This window comes from Sus scrofa, chromosome 2 (assembly GCF_054392235.1).
Source record: "Sus scrofa isolate SSC_HxYL_T2T_F1_AM1 chromosome 2, Sscrofa_HxYL_maternal_Yorkshire_Landrace_v2.0, whole genome shotgun sequence".
Lineage (NCBI taxonomy): Eukaryota > Metazoa > Chordata > Mammalia > Artiodactyla > Suidae > Sus > Sus scrofa.
In genome coordinates this window covers 87,759,041-87,773,570 of record NC_139384.1, presented here as the reverse complement: position 1 = coordinate 87,773,570, position 14,530 = coordinate 87,759,041, and the positions used below count along the sequence as shown (strand labels likewise).

The 14,530-nt window shown below is 62.3% G+C and overlaps 2 protein-coding genes and 1 long non-coding RNA gene across 8 annotated transcripts in view; 2 read left to right on the top strand and 1 right to left on the bottom strand.

The window, feature by feature from the left end:
* Positions 1 to 220: 220 nt before the first annotated feature.
* Positions 221 to 2,583, top strand: GPX4 (glutathione peroxidase 4). The gene is given in 7 exon segments (NM_214407.1): positions 221 to 350; positions 1,307 to 1,401; positions 1,479 to 1,623; positions 1,748 to 1,899; positions 1,986 to 2,010; positions 2,171 to 2,230; positions 2,301 to 2,583. Coding segments are annotated over 7 exon segments (594 nt in total). The 5' UTR covers positions 221 to 266; the 3' UTR covers positions 2,334 to 2,583.
* A 1,193-nt stretch (positions 2,584 to 3,776) lies between these two features.
* The window catches only part of SBNO2 (strawberry notch homolog 2), a 49,508-nt gene continuing 38,754 nt past the window's right edge, over positions 3,777 to 14,530 (bottom strand). For 3 of the 6 annotated variants that reach the window (XM_085013411.1, XM_085013410.1, XM_085013416.1), the window contains 21 exons: positions 13,599 to 13,716; positions 13,295 to 13,400; positions 12,677 to 12,830; positions 11,678 to 11,854; positions 11,137 to 11,234; positions 10,417 to 10,499; positions 8,796 to 8,987; positions 8,341 to 8,510; positions 7,762 to 7,893; positions 7,249 to 7,384; positions 7,054 to 7,166; positions 6,891 to 6,962; positions 6,703 to 6,811; positions 6,458 to 6,532; positions 6,227 to 6,373; positions 6,052 to 6,146; positions 5,889 to 5,981; positions 5,593 to 5,724; positions 5,289 to 5,365; positions 5,006 to 5,196; positions 3,777 to 4,926 (listed from right to left, as the gene is read on the bottom strand). In XM_085013411.1, coding sequence (XP_084869537.1) covers positions 4,460 to 4,926; positions 5,006 to 5,196; positions 5,289 to 5,365; positions 5,593 to 5,724; positions 5,889 to 5,981; positions 6,052 to 6,146; positions 6,227 to 6,373; positions 6,458 to 6,532; positions 6,703 to 6,811; positions 6,891 to 6,962; positions 7,054 to 7,166; positions 7,249 to 7,384; positions 7,762 to 7,893; positions 8,341 to 8,510; positions 8,796 to 8,987; positions 10,417 to 10,499; positions 11,137 to 11,234; positions 11,678 to 11,854; positions 12,677 to 12,830; positions 13,295 to 13,400; positions 13,599 to 13,716 — 2,937 coding nt within the window. In that variant the 3' untranslated portion in view covers positions 3,777 to 4,459. The remainder of the gene's footprint in view (positions 4,927 to 5,005; positions 5,197 to 5,288; positions 5,366 to 5,592; positions 5,725 to 5,888; positions 5,982 to 6,051; positions 6,147 to 6,226; positions 6,374 to 6,457; positions 6,533 to 6,702; positions 6,812 to 6,890; positions 6,963 to 7,053; positions 7,167 to 7,248; positions 7,385 to 7,761; positions 7,894 to 8,340; positions 8,511 to 8,795; positions 8,988 to 10,416; positions 10,500 to 11,136; positions 11,235 to 11,677; positions 11,855 to 12,676; positions 12,831 to 13,294; positions 13,401 to 13,598; positions 13,717 to 14,530) is intronic. The other 3 variants (XM_085013415.1, XM_085013414.1, XM_085013417.1) reach the window with 1 other exon arrangement.
* On the top strand, positions 11,693 to 14,488 carry LOC146405547 (uncharacterized). The gene is made up of 2 exons (XR_014837930.1): positions 11,693 to 11,905; positions 12,606 to 14,488. It is a non-coding gene; the product is annotated as an uncharacterized LOC146405547 (long non-coding RNA).

Here is a 14,530-nt window from a genome sequence, read left to right as displayed (position 1 = left end):
GAGTGCGTGGACGCAGCTACCTGAGAGCATGCGCAGTCACCTACAGCAACACAACCACAGCCTGGCCCCGGCCCCGCCCCCGTCGGCCCCTCACCCCGACCTCCCATTGGCTGGAGCAGGCACGCGTCTACAGTCCCGTGACAGAAGACCAATGAGAGGGATGGAGGGCGTGGCCGAGGGCGGGGAGGGGAGGGGCGCTGGCGCGCGTCCATTGGTCCGCTCGGCGAGGGGAGGAGCGCTGCCTCCCCGGAGCCCCCGCCGCCGCGATGAGCTTTAGCCGCCTGTTCCGCCTGCTGAAGCCAGCGCTTCTCTGCGGGACCCTGGCGGTGCCCGGCCTGGCCGGCACCATGGTGAGCTAGGCGCTGCCGACCGGCGGGCCGGAGGGCCGTTGGGCGGGCGCGCGGCCTGCCTCTCGGCGCGCGGGGCAGTGGCAACATTAGGCAGGGGGCGCGCGGACAATCGGCCGCCGCCTCCGCGGCCGTCGGGGCTGTGGCCAGCGCCCGGGCCGCGATCACGATCCCAGGCTGGGTCGGGGACGGGGGGCGGCGTTCGGTGGGGCTGGGGGCAAGGCTGGGCGGTGAGGACCCCCGGGTGGGCGCCCCTGACGCACAGAGTTGCTGCCTCGGGGCAACGGGGTGGCGCCGTCGGCTACTGGTACTACGCCTGGCCCGGAGAGCGGGGGGCGCCCTACGGGGTGGAAATCCGGGATCACGCGCCACGGGGCGTCACTGCCCCTCCCCGGCCCTGTGTGCCCGGGGGCTCCGCGCAGTGGCGTCACAGACGAGCGGCCCCGCGCCCTTGGCTACCGGCCCTTTGTCCCCCGGGTGTGGCGCTCGGTGGGCACAGGCGCAGCCGAAGACGGGTGGGCATGGGCCGCGCAGCCGCCGGTTCCCCGGGTCGCCGTGGCCAGCGGCGCCGGTTGCCGGCCGGGCGGCGACGCAGGGCCCCTCGGAGGCGGAGGGCTCGTTTGTGCCGCAGAAGGGCGCGCCCCCGGAGAAGGCAGCCGGCTTCCGAGAGCCCTGGGCAGGGGGGGCCCGCGGCCGGGGAGAGCGGCTGCAGCGCCGAGTCCCAGGACCCGGTGCGCGCGGGGCCCCCACACCCGCCGGCGGGGTAGCCTAGGTCTCAGTCTTTCAGGTCAAATGCGACCTGCTGTGCGGGGGGCCCTGCGCCTCTGCGGAGGAGGAGCCTCACCCTTTCCTTGCCCCAGAGCCCCGGTTTTCATCCCTTTGGCACCCTGGGTTGAGAGAGTTGCGGGCGGCCTTAGCCCCGAGATCTGCAGGCTGCTCAGTGTGCCCTTGCCTTGCAGTGCGCGTCCCGCGACGACTGGCGATGTGCTCGCTCCATGCACGAATTCTCAGCCAAGGACATCGACGGGCACATGGTGAACCTGGACAAGTACCGGTGGGTACCTGCCCGCTTGGTCTGGGAAGGCAGGGGTAAGGTCGAAGCCCTGTCCTAACCGTCTCAACCGCCTCCAGGGGCTACGTGTGCATCGTCACCAATGTGGCCTCTCAATGAGGCAAGACGGAGGTAAACTACACTCAGCTGGTCGACCTGCACGCCCGATATGCTGAGTGTGGTTTACGGATTCTGGCCTTCCCTTGCAACCAGTTTGGGAGGCAGGTACGTCTTGGTTGCCCTGGATGTCCTTGTGTGTGGGCGTGGGGAGAGGGCCTGTGTGAGGAATCTGGGTCCAAAGAGGGTACAGGGCCCTCCCCCCTCACCTCCAGCACCCCTTTCTGCCCAGGAGCCAGGGAGTGATGCTGAGATCAAAGAATTTGCTGCTGGCTACAACGTCAAATTTGATATGTTCAGCAAGATCTGTGTGAATGGGGACGATGCCCACCCTCTGTGGAAGTGGATGAAAGTCCAGCCCAAGGGGAGGGGCATGCTGGGAAAGTGAGTTGGGGGGCTGGGGTGAGAGTGGAGGGCAGTGGGGATCTGCAGCTGCCACGGGATTACTGATGACACATTTCTTTTTGCAGTGCTATCAAATGGAACTTTACCAAGGTAAGGGGGTGCTGAGGGCCCGGGGGGTGCCCTCAGTCACCCTGGTGCCACTTCTAGGGTCTCCACCTGACCTAAATGGAGTGATGGGTGGGGGCCGCTTGCTTGCTTGCCCCAGTCCCACCACGGTGGCCTTCTGTCCCTGACACCACCTGTCCTGCAGTTCCTCATTGATAAGAACGGCTGTGTGGTGAAGCGGTACGGTCCCATGGAAGAGCCCCAGGTAGGAGCCTGTGCAGGGAGCCCCCTGGGGGGGTATGGGAGAGGCACCACTGACCCTGTCTCACCTACAGGTCATAGAGAAGGACCTGCCGTGCTACCTCTAGCTCAACAAGTGTGTGCTGAGCCTGCTGCCTGTGCCCTCAGAGCCTTCCACCTGGCACCCATGACAGTCTGCCTAAAAACCAGCCCCTGGTGGGGCAGACTCGAGAACCTGGCGTGCAACCCCGCCAGAGGAAGGTCCCTTGGCCCAGCTTGCAGCTCGCACCCCACCCCAGGCTGCCTTGTGGGAATAAACCATACAAATTGGCTAGTTCAGTGTTCCTGCTTATGGGAATAAACCATACAAATTGGCTAGTTCAGTGTTCCTGCTTGCCCGGGGGTGGGAGGGTATCTGTCCCAGGCCCCTCCTGGCTCAGGAGCAGGTGCTGAAGTGGGGGAGGGGATGTGGGGGGTAGAGTTTCTTCAGGGCTCAGAGGGCCCCACCTACCCTGCTGCCCTGGGCCGGTAATCTACTCAGCCCTGGGTGCTACAGAGCTAATCTTGACAGGGAAGATAATGCTTCCTGAAGGGCGCAGCTCCAGGCCCAGGTGGCCACCAGGGACCTTGGTCTTGTCCAGCGTGCCTCCCGCTTGCTGGCGGCCCTCAGCACCCTGGCTGGGTGTTGGGCCAGCGTGGGCTGGGCACCGAGGCCACCATGCTGTCCGGGTCCTGCCCACCAGCCTCATCTGGCAGAAGCAGTGCCCCCAGAAGGGACTGTGGACACAGCTTGCCTGTGTGGAGGGTGGCACAACTGTGGCATGGCTGAGCCAGCTGCCTCCAGGACTCCCAGTATCCCCAGGAAAGGCCAGCAGCTGGGAGTGAGGACCTAGAGAGGGGATGGCAGGGTCAGATGGGGCTGAGGGTCACCCTGGACCACTTTCATAGAATCTTCTGCCTCCTGGGCACTAGTCTGCCTTTGGCTGGGGGTGGCCCCCCCCAACTTTTGGGCTGGAAGCCAGGTGTGCTCCCCACAGCTTCTAGGAAGGGCTTGGCATCCACTTCTGCCTACCAGACCAGGCTGCCCCGCATGCCACAGCCACCACCACCTGAGGAAGAAAGGGGGAGAAACCAAGGCAGAGTCTGATGAAAGGGACGCGGCACCACCACAGGGGTCCCAGGCAAGGCCGTGTGTCTAATGGGCTGGAGACAGCCAGTGCAGAGGCAGCTGGCCTGCAGTTCCAGTGCCAGGACCACAATGGACAAACAGCCTCCAGGGGTGGGGTGTCTCTCCTACCCTGGCCCCAGTCATCCACAGGCCAGGCACCATGGGATAGCGGGTTAAGGATCCAGTGTTGCCGCAGCTGCAGCTTAGTTCATGACTACAGCTTGGATCTGATCCCTGGTCCATGAACTCCATGTGCCATGGGGTGGCCAAAAATTTAAAAAAAAAAATAAATAAAAAATAAAATGAGATAAAATAAATAGCCTGCCTAGAAGGAACATGTGATGGTGCCCCTCCCCCGCCCCCCACTGTCCCCGCAGGCCAGAAGAGCAGGTAGCCTGGGAAGTAGTGAAAAGGCACATATATTTAAAAAAGATCTCTTTACATATGTACACTTGAGTTCATTATAAATACACATAGAAACCAAGGGACCACCCACCAGCTCCACAGGAGATTCTAGGACCTGGGAGAGGTGGCTGGGCAATAATTTAGGGAACAGCAGGAAGGGGGAATTGCATATATTAATGGGGAGATCTGCCCCATGGACCCCCCCCCCCAGAGATGGCGGGGCCCTGAGCACCTGGGGATTCCTGAGTTTCCAGCTCTTGGGGCCACCCAGTATTGTAGATTTCAGGGGTTCTGGCCTGACTAGGCCTTGTAAGGTGGGTGGGGTGGGAGCCCCGACCCAGGCCTGGAGCGGGCAGTAGAGGACAGAGGCACAGAGAAGGAGGGCCCCACTCCCAGGCCCTGCCTGCCCCCTCCCCCCTAGTCTCCTGAGTGGGGCCTGCAATCAGCCACTGCCCACCAGGCAGGGCCTCCGAGACCCCATTGGGCAGGCAGCATCTTGGGGGTCTGCAGGCACCAGCGGGAAGGCACTACAGTGGAGACCTCCGGAGGCTGGCCCAGGGCCCCTGGCCCCTCCTTCCTCAGTAGTCAGGGGGGCCTGACCCCGCCCACCACCTGCTTCCCTGGTGGAGACATGGCGCACATTACAGATAAATAAGTTTTGTCTGAGAAGAATACCCAGGCCTAGGAATTAGGGAAGGGGGGGCTGAACTGGATCACACTCTGCCTCTCAGGGCCCCCACCACCCCCTGGGGCCCCTGCCGCCCCCCCACCTGCACCCGGTGGGCCGGGGGCCTGGGGGGGTGGCACGGTATTGAGGGAGCGCAGCATATCCTCCAGCACCTCCTTGAAGTTGATGTCGCAGCCCTGGTGCAGGAGGGCCGCGGGGTCAGCCGGGGCATCGGGGGCGTCTGGGGCGCCCAGCAGCAGGCCGCAGGGGCCAGGGGCGGGGGGCGGGAAGGCAAAGGGGGAGGGTGGAGGGAAGGCCTGGGCAGGCGGGCTGTACGTGAGGTCCAGGACCTCGAGCGGGCGTGGGGTGGGCGGCAGTGCAGGGAGAGCCCGGCCACGTGCATGTTTGCGCTTCACGTCGGTGTCCATGAGCTGCAGCTCCTGCAGCACGCGGCGCACGCAGCCCTCGGGGATCTTGATGCCTGTGGGTTGGGGCAGGGCTGAGTGGTCAGGGCCTGCAGGGGTGCGCACATCCCCCACCCCGCTGCACCCGCCGCTCACCAACTTGCTTCTTCTTGTCCTTGGTCTTGAGGCGCACGATCTGCAGGTAGCTGCTGCTGGTGACGTCAGCCATGACAGCTGCGATGCGGCCCCACACACGCAGCAGCGCACCGCATAGCATGTAGTGGTGCCGCAGCCGCAGGCCCTGCGTGCAGTCCTTGCCTTCCTGCACCAGCCGGCAGTGCCGGTTCCTGCCCAGGGAGGACGGGCGGCTCAGATGTGCACTTGCCCCTGGGGCCACCCCATCTCCCATTTTCCAGTCAGACCCGACCCAGGTCCTCACCACGTGGTGTGGCTGCAGTGAGTCAGCGAGAAGCTATAGCTGCTCTCCCAGGGCTCCCTGGCCTCCTCTGACGTCACCTGCAGACACGGGCAGTCAAGCCCCTGGACAGGTGCCCTGTCTGCCCTCCCCTGTGCTTAAGCAGGAACTGATGCCCGCCCGAGGGCCCCAGGCCTGCTCATTCTGCCCCCGGTGGCGAGGAAAGCGAGCATGGAGTCCGAGGGCTGGCCTGGGGGCGGAGGAGCCAGGATAGGGAGAGCTGAGTGGCAGAGACTGGAGCACGGTGGAGGCACAGTCAGGGCCCTACCCGGTGGAACTTCCGGCACAGGCTGTCGAAGGTCTCCAGCTGGCTCTGCCGCCCGATGTTGGGTTTGTACACAGTGAAGAGCTTGCCTCGGTTCTGCTGGGCCAGCAGGCAGCTGGGCTTGTTGCCTCGGACCTGGGCAGGTGTGTGTGTGAGGGCGGGGGCGCCACCACACAACCTGGGTGGCTGCCCCCAAAGCATGTATGCCCCAGAGGGCTGGAAGCTGGCCGCGCACCCCTCTCAGCCCATCAGCTGGGGTCCTGCCTCTGGGAGGCCTTGCAGGCTCCCTGGGCGCCTACCTTGTAGGAGAGGTAGAAGCCATCATGGGGACCTGTCAGCTCCAGTGACTTGGCGTAGGCCTCCTCCCACTTCAGGCCGCGGTCCACGCTGATCTGTGGGGTGTGGGCGTTAGGGGTGGGGGTGGTGCAGTGGTGGGAAGGGGGGCAGGCGGCAGCATCTCACCTTGTAGAAGACCACCTGCCCGTCCTGCGGGTGCCCTGGGGCCAGGAACACCTGCTGGCTCTCCTCGTAGATCTCATCAATGCCAGGGGCCAGGTCTGGGGAGGAGGAGTCGGGTGAGTCGGTGGTCCAGGACTCTGGCTTGGGGCTGGGGGAGGGTGTCCCCAGCTGCACTCACCCAGGATACCCATGTCATATTTGCCCTCCTTCTTGTCAGCAGCGATGAGGTGGTCAAAGGTGTCAGAAAAGTATTGGAAAAGGGCGTTCTGCTTGTGCACCTCCAGCCCCAGGATGCGGTTCAGGAACTTGCTGATGGAGCAGTCTGCTGGCGAGAGGGCGCCTCAGGCTGGGTCAACCTGGCCCCTCCCTGTCCCCCCATCTGGAGGTGTGGGGCTGTGTGGGAACTCACCCTTCTCCACATCCAGGCAGCCAGACCTGGACTCGCGCCCGCCGATCCCAACCGACAGCAGCCCTTGCTTCATGTCTGCAAGAAGGGAGAGTCTCGCTCATCTTCCTTCCCCGCCAGGGGGGCTCCCCCTCACCAGGAGTGTCCCCTTGAGGTATTGGCGGGGACAGAGGGTCTTCCGATACAAATCCATCTACCAATTCCGCACCCCAGACTGTACCCCTGAGAGCAGAGGCACCCCAGCTCACCACAGAAGAAGGCAGCGTCCCCTCCAGGGTAGCCCTGGGGCAGCGGCACTTTGCTCTCCGTCTGGCTTAGGATGGTGGTGAGGACGCAGCTGAGGGCCCGGGCACCATACTGTGTGGAGGGGTGGGACTGCATCAGAGGCTGGGGCATCTCAGGACTCACCTCTCCTGGGCTCCACCCCCCTGGGTACCTTGTTCTCAAAGTTGTACTTGCTCAGGTCACGAGACTCGGTGGCACGGCGGTCTCCGTGGGTGAGAGCCCCCTGCCCAGGATGTGGGAAGCTGTCACACACTGCTCCTCTCCTCCTGGACCCGCCCTCCCTGGCCCAGGCCCCGGCCTGCTTGCTCGCTCACCAGGCTCTCCAGCCGCTTGGCCACAATGGAGGCAAACCTTCGCTCCCCAGCAAGCTCCGAGATGAGGAAGATGTACTCCGGTGCGGAGACCTGGTTGGACCGGTGGGTCCGGCCTGGAGGCAGAGGGGCTTCTAAGGACCAGGTGGTCCAAAGGGAGGCATGGCTTGGGGCAGGGTAGCTTGGGGCGTGGCTCACCAAACTGCTGGATGGCCCGGTCAGCACTCCAGGGAAGCTCCAGTGTCATGTGGACTCGGCGCCGCTGGTTCTGGACCCGGCGGTCGGCTTGGAGGGAAACACCGGAGCTGGAGGCCTCTGAGATGATGGCCACGAGCTGGGGGGCACGGCACAGACACGGCCTGGTCAGTGGGGTGGCAGGGTGAGCACCCCATGTGCCCTGGGTCAGCTGGATGCATTTAGGGGGACCCAGGCAGGAAGCTCAGGTACGTGTGTCCATAGAGGGGCCCACAAGGGCTTAGCATAGAGTCTGAACCATCCTGGTTCCCCCACGGGGTGGCTTGGAGAAGCAGTGGCCAGGCACTGAAGTAGTGCATATGTGATTTGGACCAACAGGCGGCAGCTAGCACCCACCTGCACACAGCCGGTGGTCCTCCAGCCCTCTGACCTCTGCGCTTTCCCCACCCACAGGGCCCTGAGGGCCCCTTCTCCTGGCTTACGGTAGAGTGGGTGCCCTGCAGACAAGGTCCCTACCTTCTCGCCATTCATGAAGCGCTCCTTCTCTCTGAGGTTCACGTGGTCGATGGAGAGGCCCTGCTCTGCCCGGGACTCAAAAGCCACAGTCCCATCAGGCCTGGACACCACGCGGCCCTTCCTGCCGGTCATCTGTGGCCATGGTGGGGGCGAGGGCATAGGTCGTCAGCCCGTGTGCCTGTGCCTGTTTGCCCGCCCCCTGCCTGTGACCCTGGGGCTCCTGGGTGTGTGCAGTGGGGGCTGCCAGGACTGTCTCTCCCAGGCTCAGGTGGCCTCGGGGAGTCAGCAGGAATTTTCACTACATGCTCCTAAGCATTTTACTGCAGCCCAGCCACCTGGGACCTAGACATACCTGAGGTGGCAGCACAGGAACATCCTGGGAAAGAATGCAAGTGGAAAGGGGGGATGGGAGGGAGCAGGGGCTGGGGGCCAGGCAGGGACTGGAGAGAGCACCTGGGACCCGAAGGCCCGGGCTGGGAGCACTAGCCAGGGGCAGGGTGTATGTGTGTGTGTCAGTGGCTGAGGGAGGTAACCCAACCGAGATACTGGGGGCAGGCACCAGGGGGCACCAGAGCTCACCTCGGCCACCTGCTCTGGGCCTCCCAGCTGGTCGATAAGCTCATCCAGGGTATTGACCGGCAGCTCCCGGCCCAACGCCCTCACCTTGGCCAGCAGGTCCTGCTTCAGCCGCTCGACCCGCTCCAGGATGCCAGGGCCGTGCAGGTCCCGCTGTGGGGGGCACAGGGGGCCTGTGGGGCCGGAGGGTCAGGTGGGACCAGCCAGGCTGCCTGCCCACCACCCCGCTCGCAGTGAGAATAAATCCTGGGCCCTCGAGGCCAAAGGGTCCCTGGGGAATGGGGGTAAGCACAGGAGGTATGGAGGTCCAGAACCTTCTCCTACCATCCTCCCCACCCCCAACTTCCAGCATGAACCTGGCTCTGCCCCTGCCCAGCTGCAAGCCCTGACCTCCCCTCTTTGAGCCTAAGAAGAGAAGATGTGGGGCAGGGCGGGGGCAGGGCAGCACCATGCCTCACCGCGGTCATCAGCTGGGAGCCCGATGGCATCCACGATGACCACGTCATCATCCAACAGGGACTCGGGGGAGGAGTGGAAGTCACTATCCAGGCCACCGTCAGACTCCGTGCTGCTGTCATCACTGATACGGATCACACCCGCCACCTCGCATGCCAGCCTGGGTGCCTTGGCTCCACGACCTCGTGGCCGCCCTGCGGGGGTGCAGACAGGGGTCACAAGGGCCCAGTCCTGCAACTCTGGCCTGGGGGGCCTCCCAGCGGTCCAGGGACAGGTCTGTCTGCTGGGACAGTCAGGATTCAGGGCTGGGCCCCTTGCTCTGTTCAGCTTTGCAGCACAGTGTAAAGCGGCAGTTCTTTTTTTTTTTTTCCCTTTTTTAGGGCCGCAACTGCAGCATATGGAGGTTCCCAAGCTGGGGGTCGAATCAGAGCTGCAGCTGCCAGCTTATGCCACAGTGACACCAGATCTGAGCTGCATGTGTGACCTACATCACAGCTCATAGCAACACCAGAACCTTAATCTGCTGAGCGAGGCCAGGGATCAAACCCATATCTTCATGGATACTAGTTGGATTCTTAACCCACTGAGCCACAATGGGAACTCCAAGGGGCAGTTCTAACAGCCATCAGACTTCCTGACAGCGGTGTGTCTTAGGATGGCGCCCAGCAAGGCTATGCGCGCAGCCTCATGAGGTGGCCATGGATGGGTCAGCCAAAGGATGTGCCCAGGCTTGGACAAGATGGCCATCCAGGGGCTGAGGGAACTCATCTGCTGTCCAGACACCCTGACAGCCGGTCCCAGGAGATGGAAGGAGCAGGACTGGGCAACAGGTGAGTTGCTTGGCCTCTCTGAGCCTCACTTCTCCCCATAAGTGGGGGCTCAGCCTTTGCCTGGAGGAAGAGCAGGCAGTGTATACCAGCAGGTACTAAAACGTCATTCCCCTATCCTGAGATACTTTTTTTTTTTTTTTTTTGCTGCAGTGACAACACCAGATCCTTAACCCACTGGATCAGAAGAGAACTCCCCAGGATGCCTTTTTTTCTCCCCCATTTTTAGGGATGCACCTGTAGCAGCTCCCAGGCTAGGAGTTGAATTGGAGCTTCAGCTGCCGGCCTACACCACAGCTACAGCAATGCTAGATCCAAGCCTGTCTGCAACCTACAGAGCAGCTCACAGCAATGCTGGATCCTTAACCCACTGAGCGAGGCCAGGGATTGAAGCTGCGTCCTCATGGATACCAGTCAGGTTCATTTCTTTGAGCCACAACGGGAACTCCCCCAGGATGCTTTTGAAAGGTTCCATCCTGGTCCACATGACCAGTATGGTTTCAGCCTCAGGCTCACTTTCACCTGGGGAGAGCAAGGCCCCCTCGTTCTGGGCATGCGGCCACGTGGGCCAAGCTAGCTGCACCCCTATCTTGCTGCACTGGGGTCTTTTGCTGACTCAGCAGCTGCCCTGGAAGGTTGGGGTGTGGATCAGGGGTCAGGCCACATGGCTGTGCAACCAGCAGTAGGGGGGACAGTGGGGGGGGTGACAGGTCCCTCAGAAGGGAGGGAAGCCCCAGGCCAGGGCAAGGAGGCCACAGCCAGAAGGGAGGTTTGAGGTCAGAGGTGGGAGGCTTACGTTTTCTCTTACTGCCTGCTCCTCTCTCTCGCTTTCTCTTGGTTGAAGGAAAGTGCTTCAGAATTAGTGACAGAAAGACGCCTCTGAAAGTGAGAAGCAGGGGTTTATTTTCACCAGGAGACTCAGAGGAGTTGGGTCCCCTGTGTGGATTTGCTGCCCAGGGGAAGGGGGGGTGTGGGGGAGGATGCCCAGCGCCAAAGAACCCTGCAATGTGTCTGGGTGCAGGGAGTCCAGGAAGGTGGGCGAAAGGAGCTATAAGCACAGTGGGACAGGGCCCCCCTGCCTTGCACTTGGGCCTGTGGCTGCAGGGAGCACTGAGTGTGGGTGGGGGCTGGGTGGAGCCAGGCGAAGAGCCTCCTTCTAGGACCCTTGCTCAGGGTGGGGAGAGAGACCAGGGGCTTCGGGGAACACCAAGGCCAGTATCTAAAATTAAAGTGCAGTCCTTGAAAGGGCACCACACCCATGTGGGGGATGGGCATCTGTAAGCCTCATTCTAAAGCCTCAGCCCTTGGCCAGCACCCTCCCAGTCCTGGGGTCCCCATAGGTCTCCTTGATGGCTTTACTAAGGTCTCTGAGGGTCTCGGGCTGGCTCCTTCAGCTGGAGTCACACGGAAGACCAGGCCACAGGCTAGACCAGGGTGGGGGCACTTGCTTGGTCACACAGGGAGGGGGCTCCAGGGTAGCCCCCACCCACCCTCATGGGCCACAAGCATCACTCACTCAGCAGCAGACACGAAGCCATCGAGGTGTCCCTCCTTCTCGCCAAGGACCTCCCGGGTTCGCGCCTCACCCGTGGACTGCAGCCCAATGACCACGCACTGTGGGAGTTGGGGTGGTGAGTGAGTCTGGGACCCTCAACCACCAGCCTTGGAGCGTGGCCCCAGGGAAGCCCCCGATCCCTACACCCAGCCCCCCAGTAAGCCCAGAGCTACCTGGGAACTCCACCTGGCAGCCAACAGCAGCCTCAGCTCCTGGACCCCCTGCTTTTCTCTGCCTGGCCCTGCCCCATACTGTCTGGGGACTCACCAGCCCGGCCTGGACATGGGGAGCCTGGAGCCAGGCCCTGCTTGCCACCTGCCACAGGGAGCTGGGAGTGGGCAGGACTGGGTCCAGCATCACCACTCTCACCCATGGGTGGGGGCCTCCCAGACACGCACAGGCTCCTCTTCGACCCTGAGACTGATATCCTGACATGGGGTGCCAGGCTCTGCCACCTGCCCCCTGCACAGGGGTGCGGGGTCTTGACACAGTCCTTACTCACCTTGTCCCGGGCTAGCTCCTCCCGGGCCAGCTCCACCAGCCGGTGCACCTTGGCGGCCACACAAAGGTACTTGAAGAAGCGCTGGTGGGCCGACCAGAACTGACCCCACAGGGACTTGCGGGACTCCAGGCCAATCCAGTCGGCTGCCTGCTGGAACACGCCCAGGGCCTCGGCCCACTGCAACGACACAGTCACCTCAGCTCACCCCTGCCGGCCCCCAGGACCCAGGTGCCCACCTGCCCACTCCCACCCGGCTGAAACACGAGGCCAGAGGTGGGGGATCAAAATAGTGCAACAGGGAGGCAGGGTGATGCTGGCAAGGCTGTGGCGGTTGTGAAGAGTTGAGGTGTCCAGGGGCGGGGGACAGCCTTCTGCAGGCAGGCACTTGACTTTCCACACTCTAGACCAGGGAGGTCTCACCAGGGTGGTCCTGCCCCCAGAGTACACCGGATCATATCTAAGGACATCTGTGGTTGTCACACTGAGGAGGCCTGGCATCAGCTGAGTGGGGGCCAAGGAGGCTGCTCTACACCTCTCAGTGCCCAGGGTGGTCCCCCAGAAAGAGGCCTGCCCTGGTGTCGGCAAGGCTGAGGGGAGATCCAGTTCTGGTGGGAGCTCAGGGGCCAAGCATGACATGGCAGGGCTGAAGCTCAGGACTCATCCTGGGTGGGTGTGATCTGATGGTGAGGATGGGGCCAGGCTACAGGTGCACAAGGATGTGGACACTGAAAATAGCTACCAGCTGGGTCACGTCCAGCAATGTGCTCATGAAATCGTGGGGAGAGGGCGAGAGGGCGCAGTCGTATGGTCTGCACAGAATCTACAACTTGGACAGAATCAAGTTGCTCAGCTCCTGCCAGGGACCAAGGCAGATAGGCCGGCTGCCTCCTCCTTCTCACAGTCTGACTAATCCCTGGGTGTCTTTCAGAGCAGACGAGGAAGGAGACAAGGCATGATTCCTGGGGGAGACGCAGGCTATCCATGTGGCCCAAGGCTCACCAGCAGGGCTGCCCGATTATAGATGCGCTCAAAGGCCGGGGCCAGTGGGATCTCCTCAATGCGGAACGTGACACCGGAGAAGCTGAGCTGGCGTGCAATGTACATGCCGCTGACCTTCATGTCCATGGCCACGATCTCCATGGCACCCACGCCCCTGTGGATGAGCACAGGCTGCCTGGGCACTGGCAGGGGACCTGCCCAGCCACATGCTGGGTCCCACCCAGAGATGGATCAACCCGGGGAGGGGCTGCCACTCGGAGCCCTGGAGAGTGAATGAGGAAGAGCCAAGTGCACAGCGGGAGCAGAGAGCACTTGTAAAGGCCCAGTGGCCACCAAGGGCCGAGTAGCCCTTGGAAACGGACAAAAGGTGGTCTGCCTGGGCCAAGGAGGGATCTGTGGGATCAGGAAGGTGGGGGGGGCTTTCCCCTGAGACCAGTGGGAAGTACCAGGCAAAGAAAGGATGGGATTTGCTTTTAAAGATCCCTCTGGTTGCCAGAAGAGTGTGGGCAGGGGTATAAGGTGGTCACACCAGTCACCAGGCCTCCCAGTGTGACCAACAGGGCCCTCTGTGGCCCCCGCTCCCACCATGGGTGGGGTGGAGCTGGGTGAAGAGCGTACCTCTTCTCGATGGCGTGCAAAAACTCCTCGAAAGTCCTGAAGGGCGTGCCCTCGCCCCAGATGCCCAGGCGGCTCATGTAGATCATGTTCCGGGGCTCAGAGGCACCTGGGGGAGGGAGGAGCTGCTGAGGGTCTTGGGAAAGTGCCCACAGCCAGTGGGCAGAGGAAAGACCCTCTGATGGGGGTTGGTGTTTGAGGACAGGCTGTGAGGTGCCTCCTAGGGCCTGGCAGGAGCCAGGCTGCAGACCTGGCATCGCTAATGGAGGACTGGGCCCTGGCAGCTCCCTGCCCTGTGTGTCCTCACCTGTGGCGCTGGCGTAGACAACCCTGGCCAGGGGCAGCTTGTTCTGCAGGTCCAGCACGGCCTTGCCCATCTTGGTTGAGCTGGCATTCTTGGCTTTGTGGCACTCGTCAAACACGATCTGGGACAGGCGTGGGTTAAGGACTGTTCTGAAAGGCAGGCTGCCCCACAGACCCACCATGATTGCCCCATGGGGTCCCTTCCTGGTTGAGGGACTCTGGAAGGTGCCTGGGGGGTACCTGGCCATGGGTGGGGTGCTTGCAGTGTGTGAGCCTCTAGGCCCCACACAATGCTGACAGAAATTGGAAGACAAAGAAAGTTCTTAATGTTTCAAGGGGAGAAAGAGTAAGTTGCAGATAAGCATGTCCATTACGAAGGTGTGAGTGCCACACATGCGCACACAGAGGTCCACGTGTATGTACATGTGCACAGAGGGTCGACAGAGGATTTGTGACAACACAGGTGAGGAGGTGAGCCTGGTGCTGGCAGGTAGCCCCTGGGTGTGAAGTTAACCTTGTTTTTGTGCTGCTGCTGAGCGGAGATGTCACCAGGTGCCTGGACCTGCCAGAAACTCTGCTGCTGCTCCTAGCCCTGGGGGCTCTGCAAAGACTAAGCCCTTGGGAACAGAGGATGCATCTGGGGGGAGTGAGGAGGGCTTTAGGAGGGTGCAGTCAGCCCACTTCTGGCAACAAGGGTGGATTCCCAGAGGGTAAGGCCAGAGGCTCCTCCACGAGCACCGCAGCAATCCCCAGGAAACACTGGGGCCCCTCATCGGGTGCCTGGCTGACGGGGATAGAGGGGAGAGGCTGGGGAAGACCAAGGAGGGTTTGTCTATAGGTTGTTACTAGCAAGAGGAGTGTGTGAAATAAGGAATTAATACAAGACAACCATCAGACTCTTGCTTATACTTTCCTATCCTTGGTATCCTAAGATTT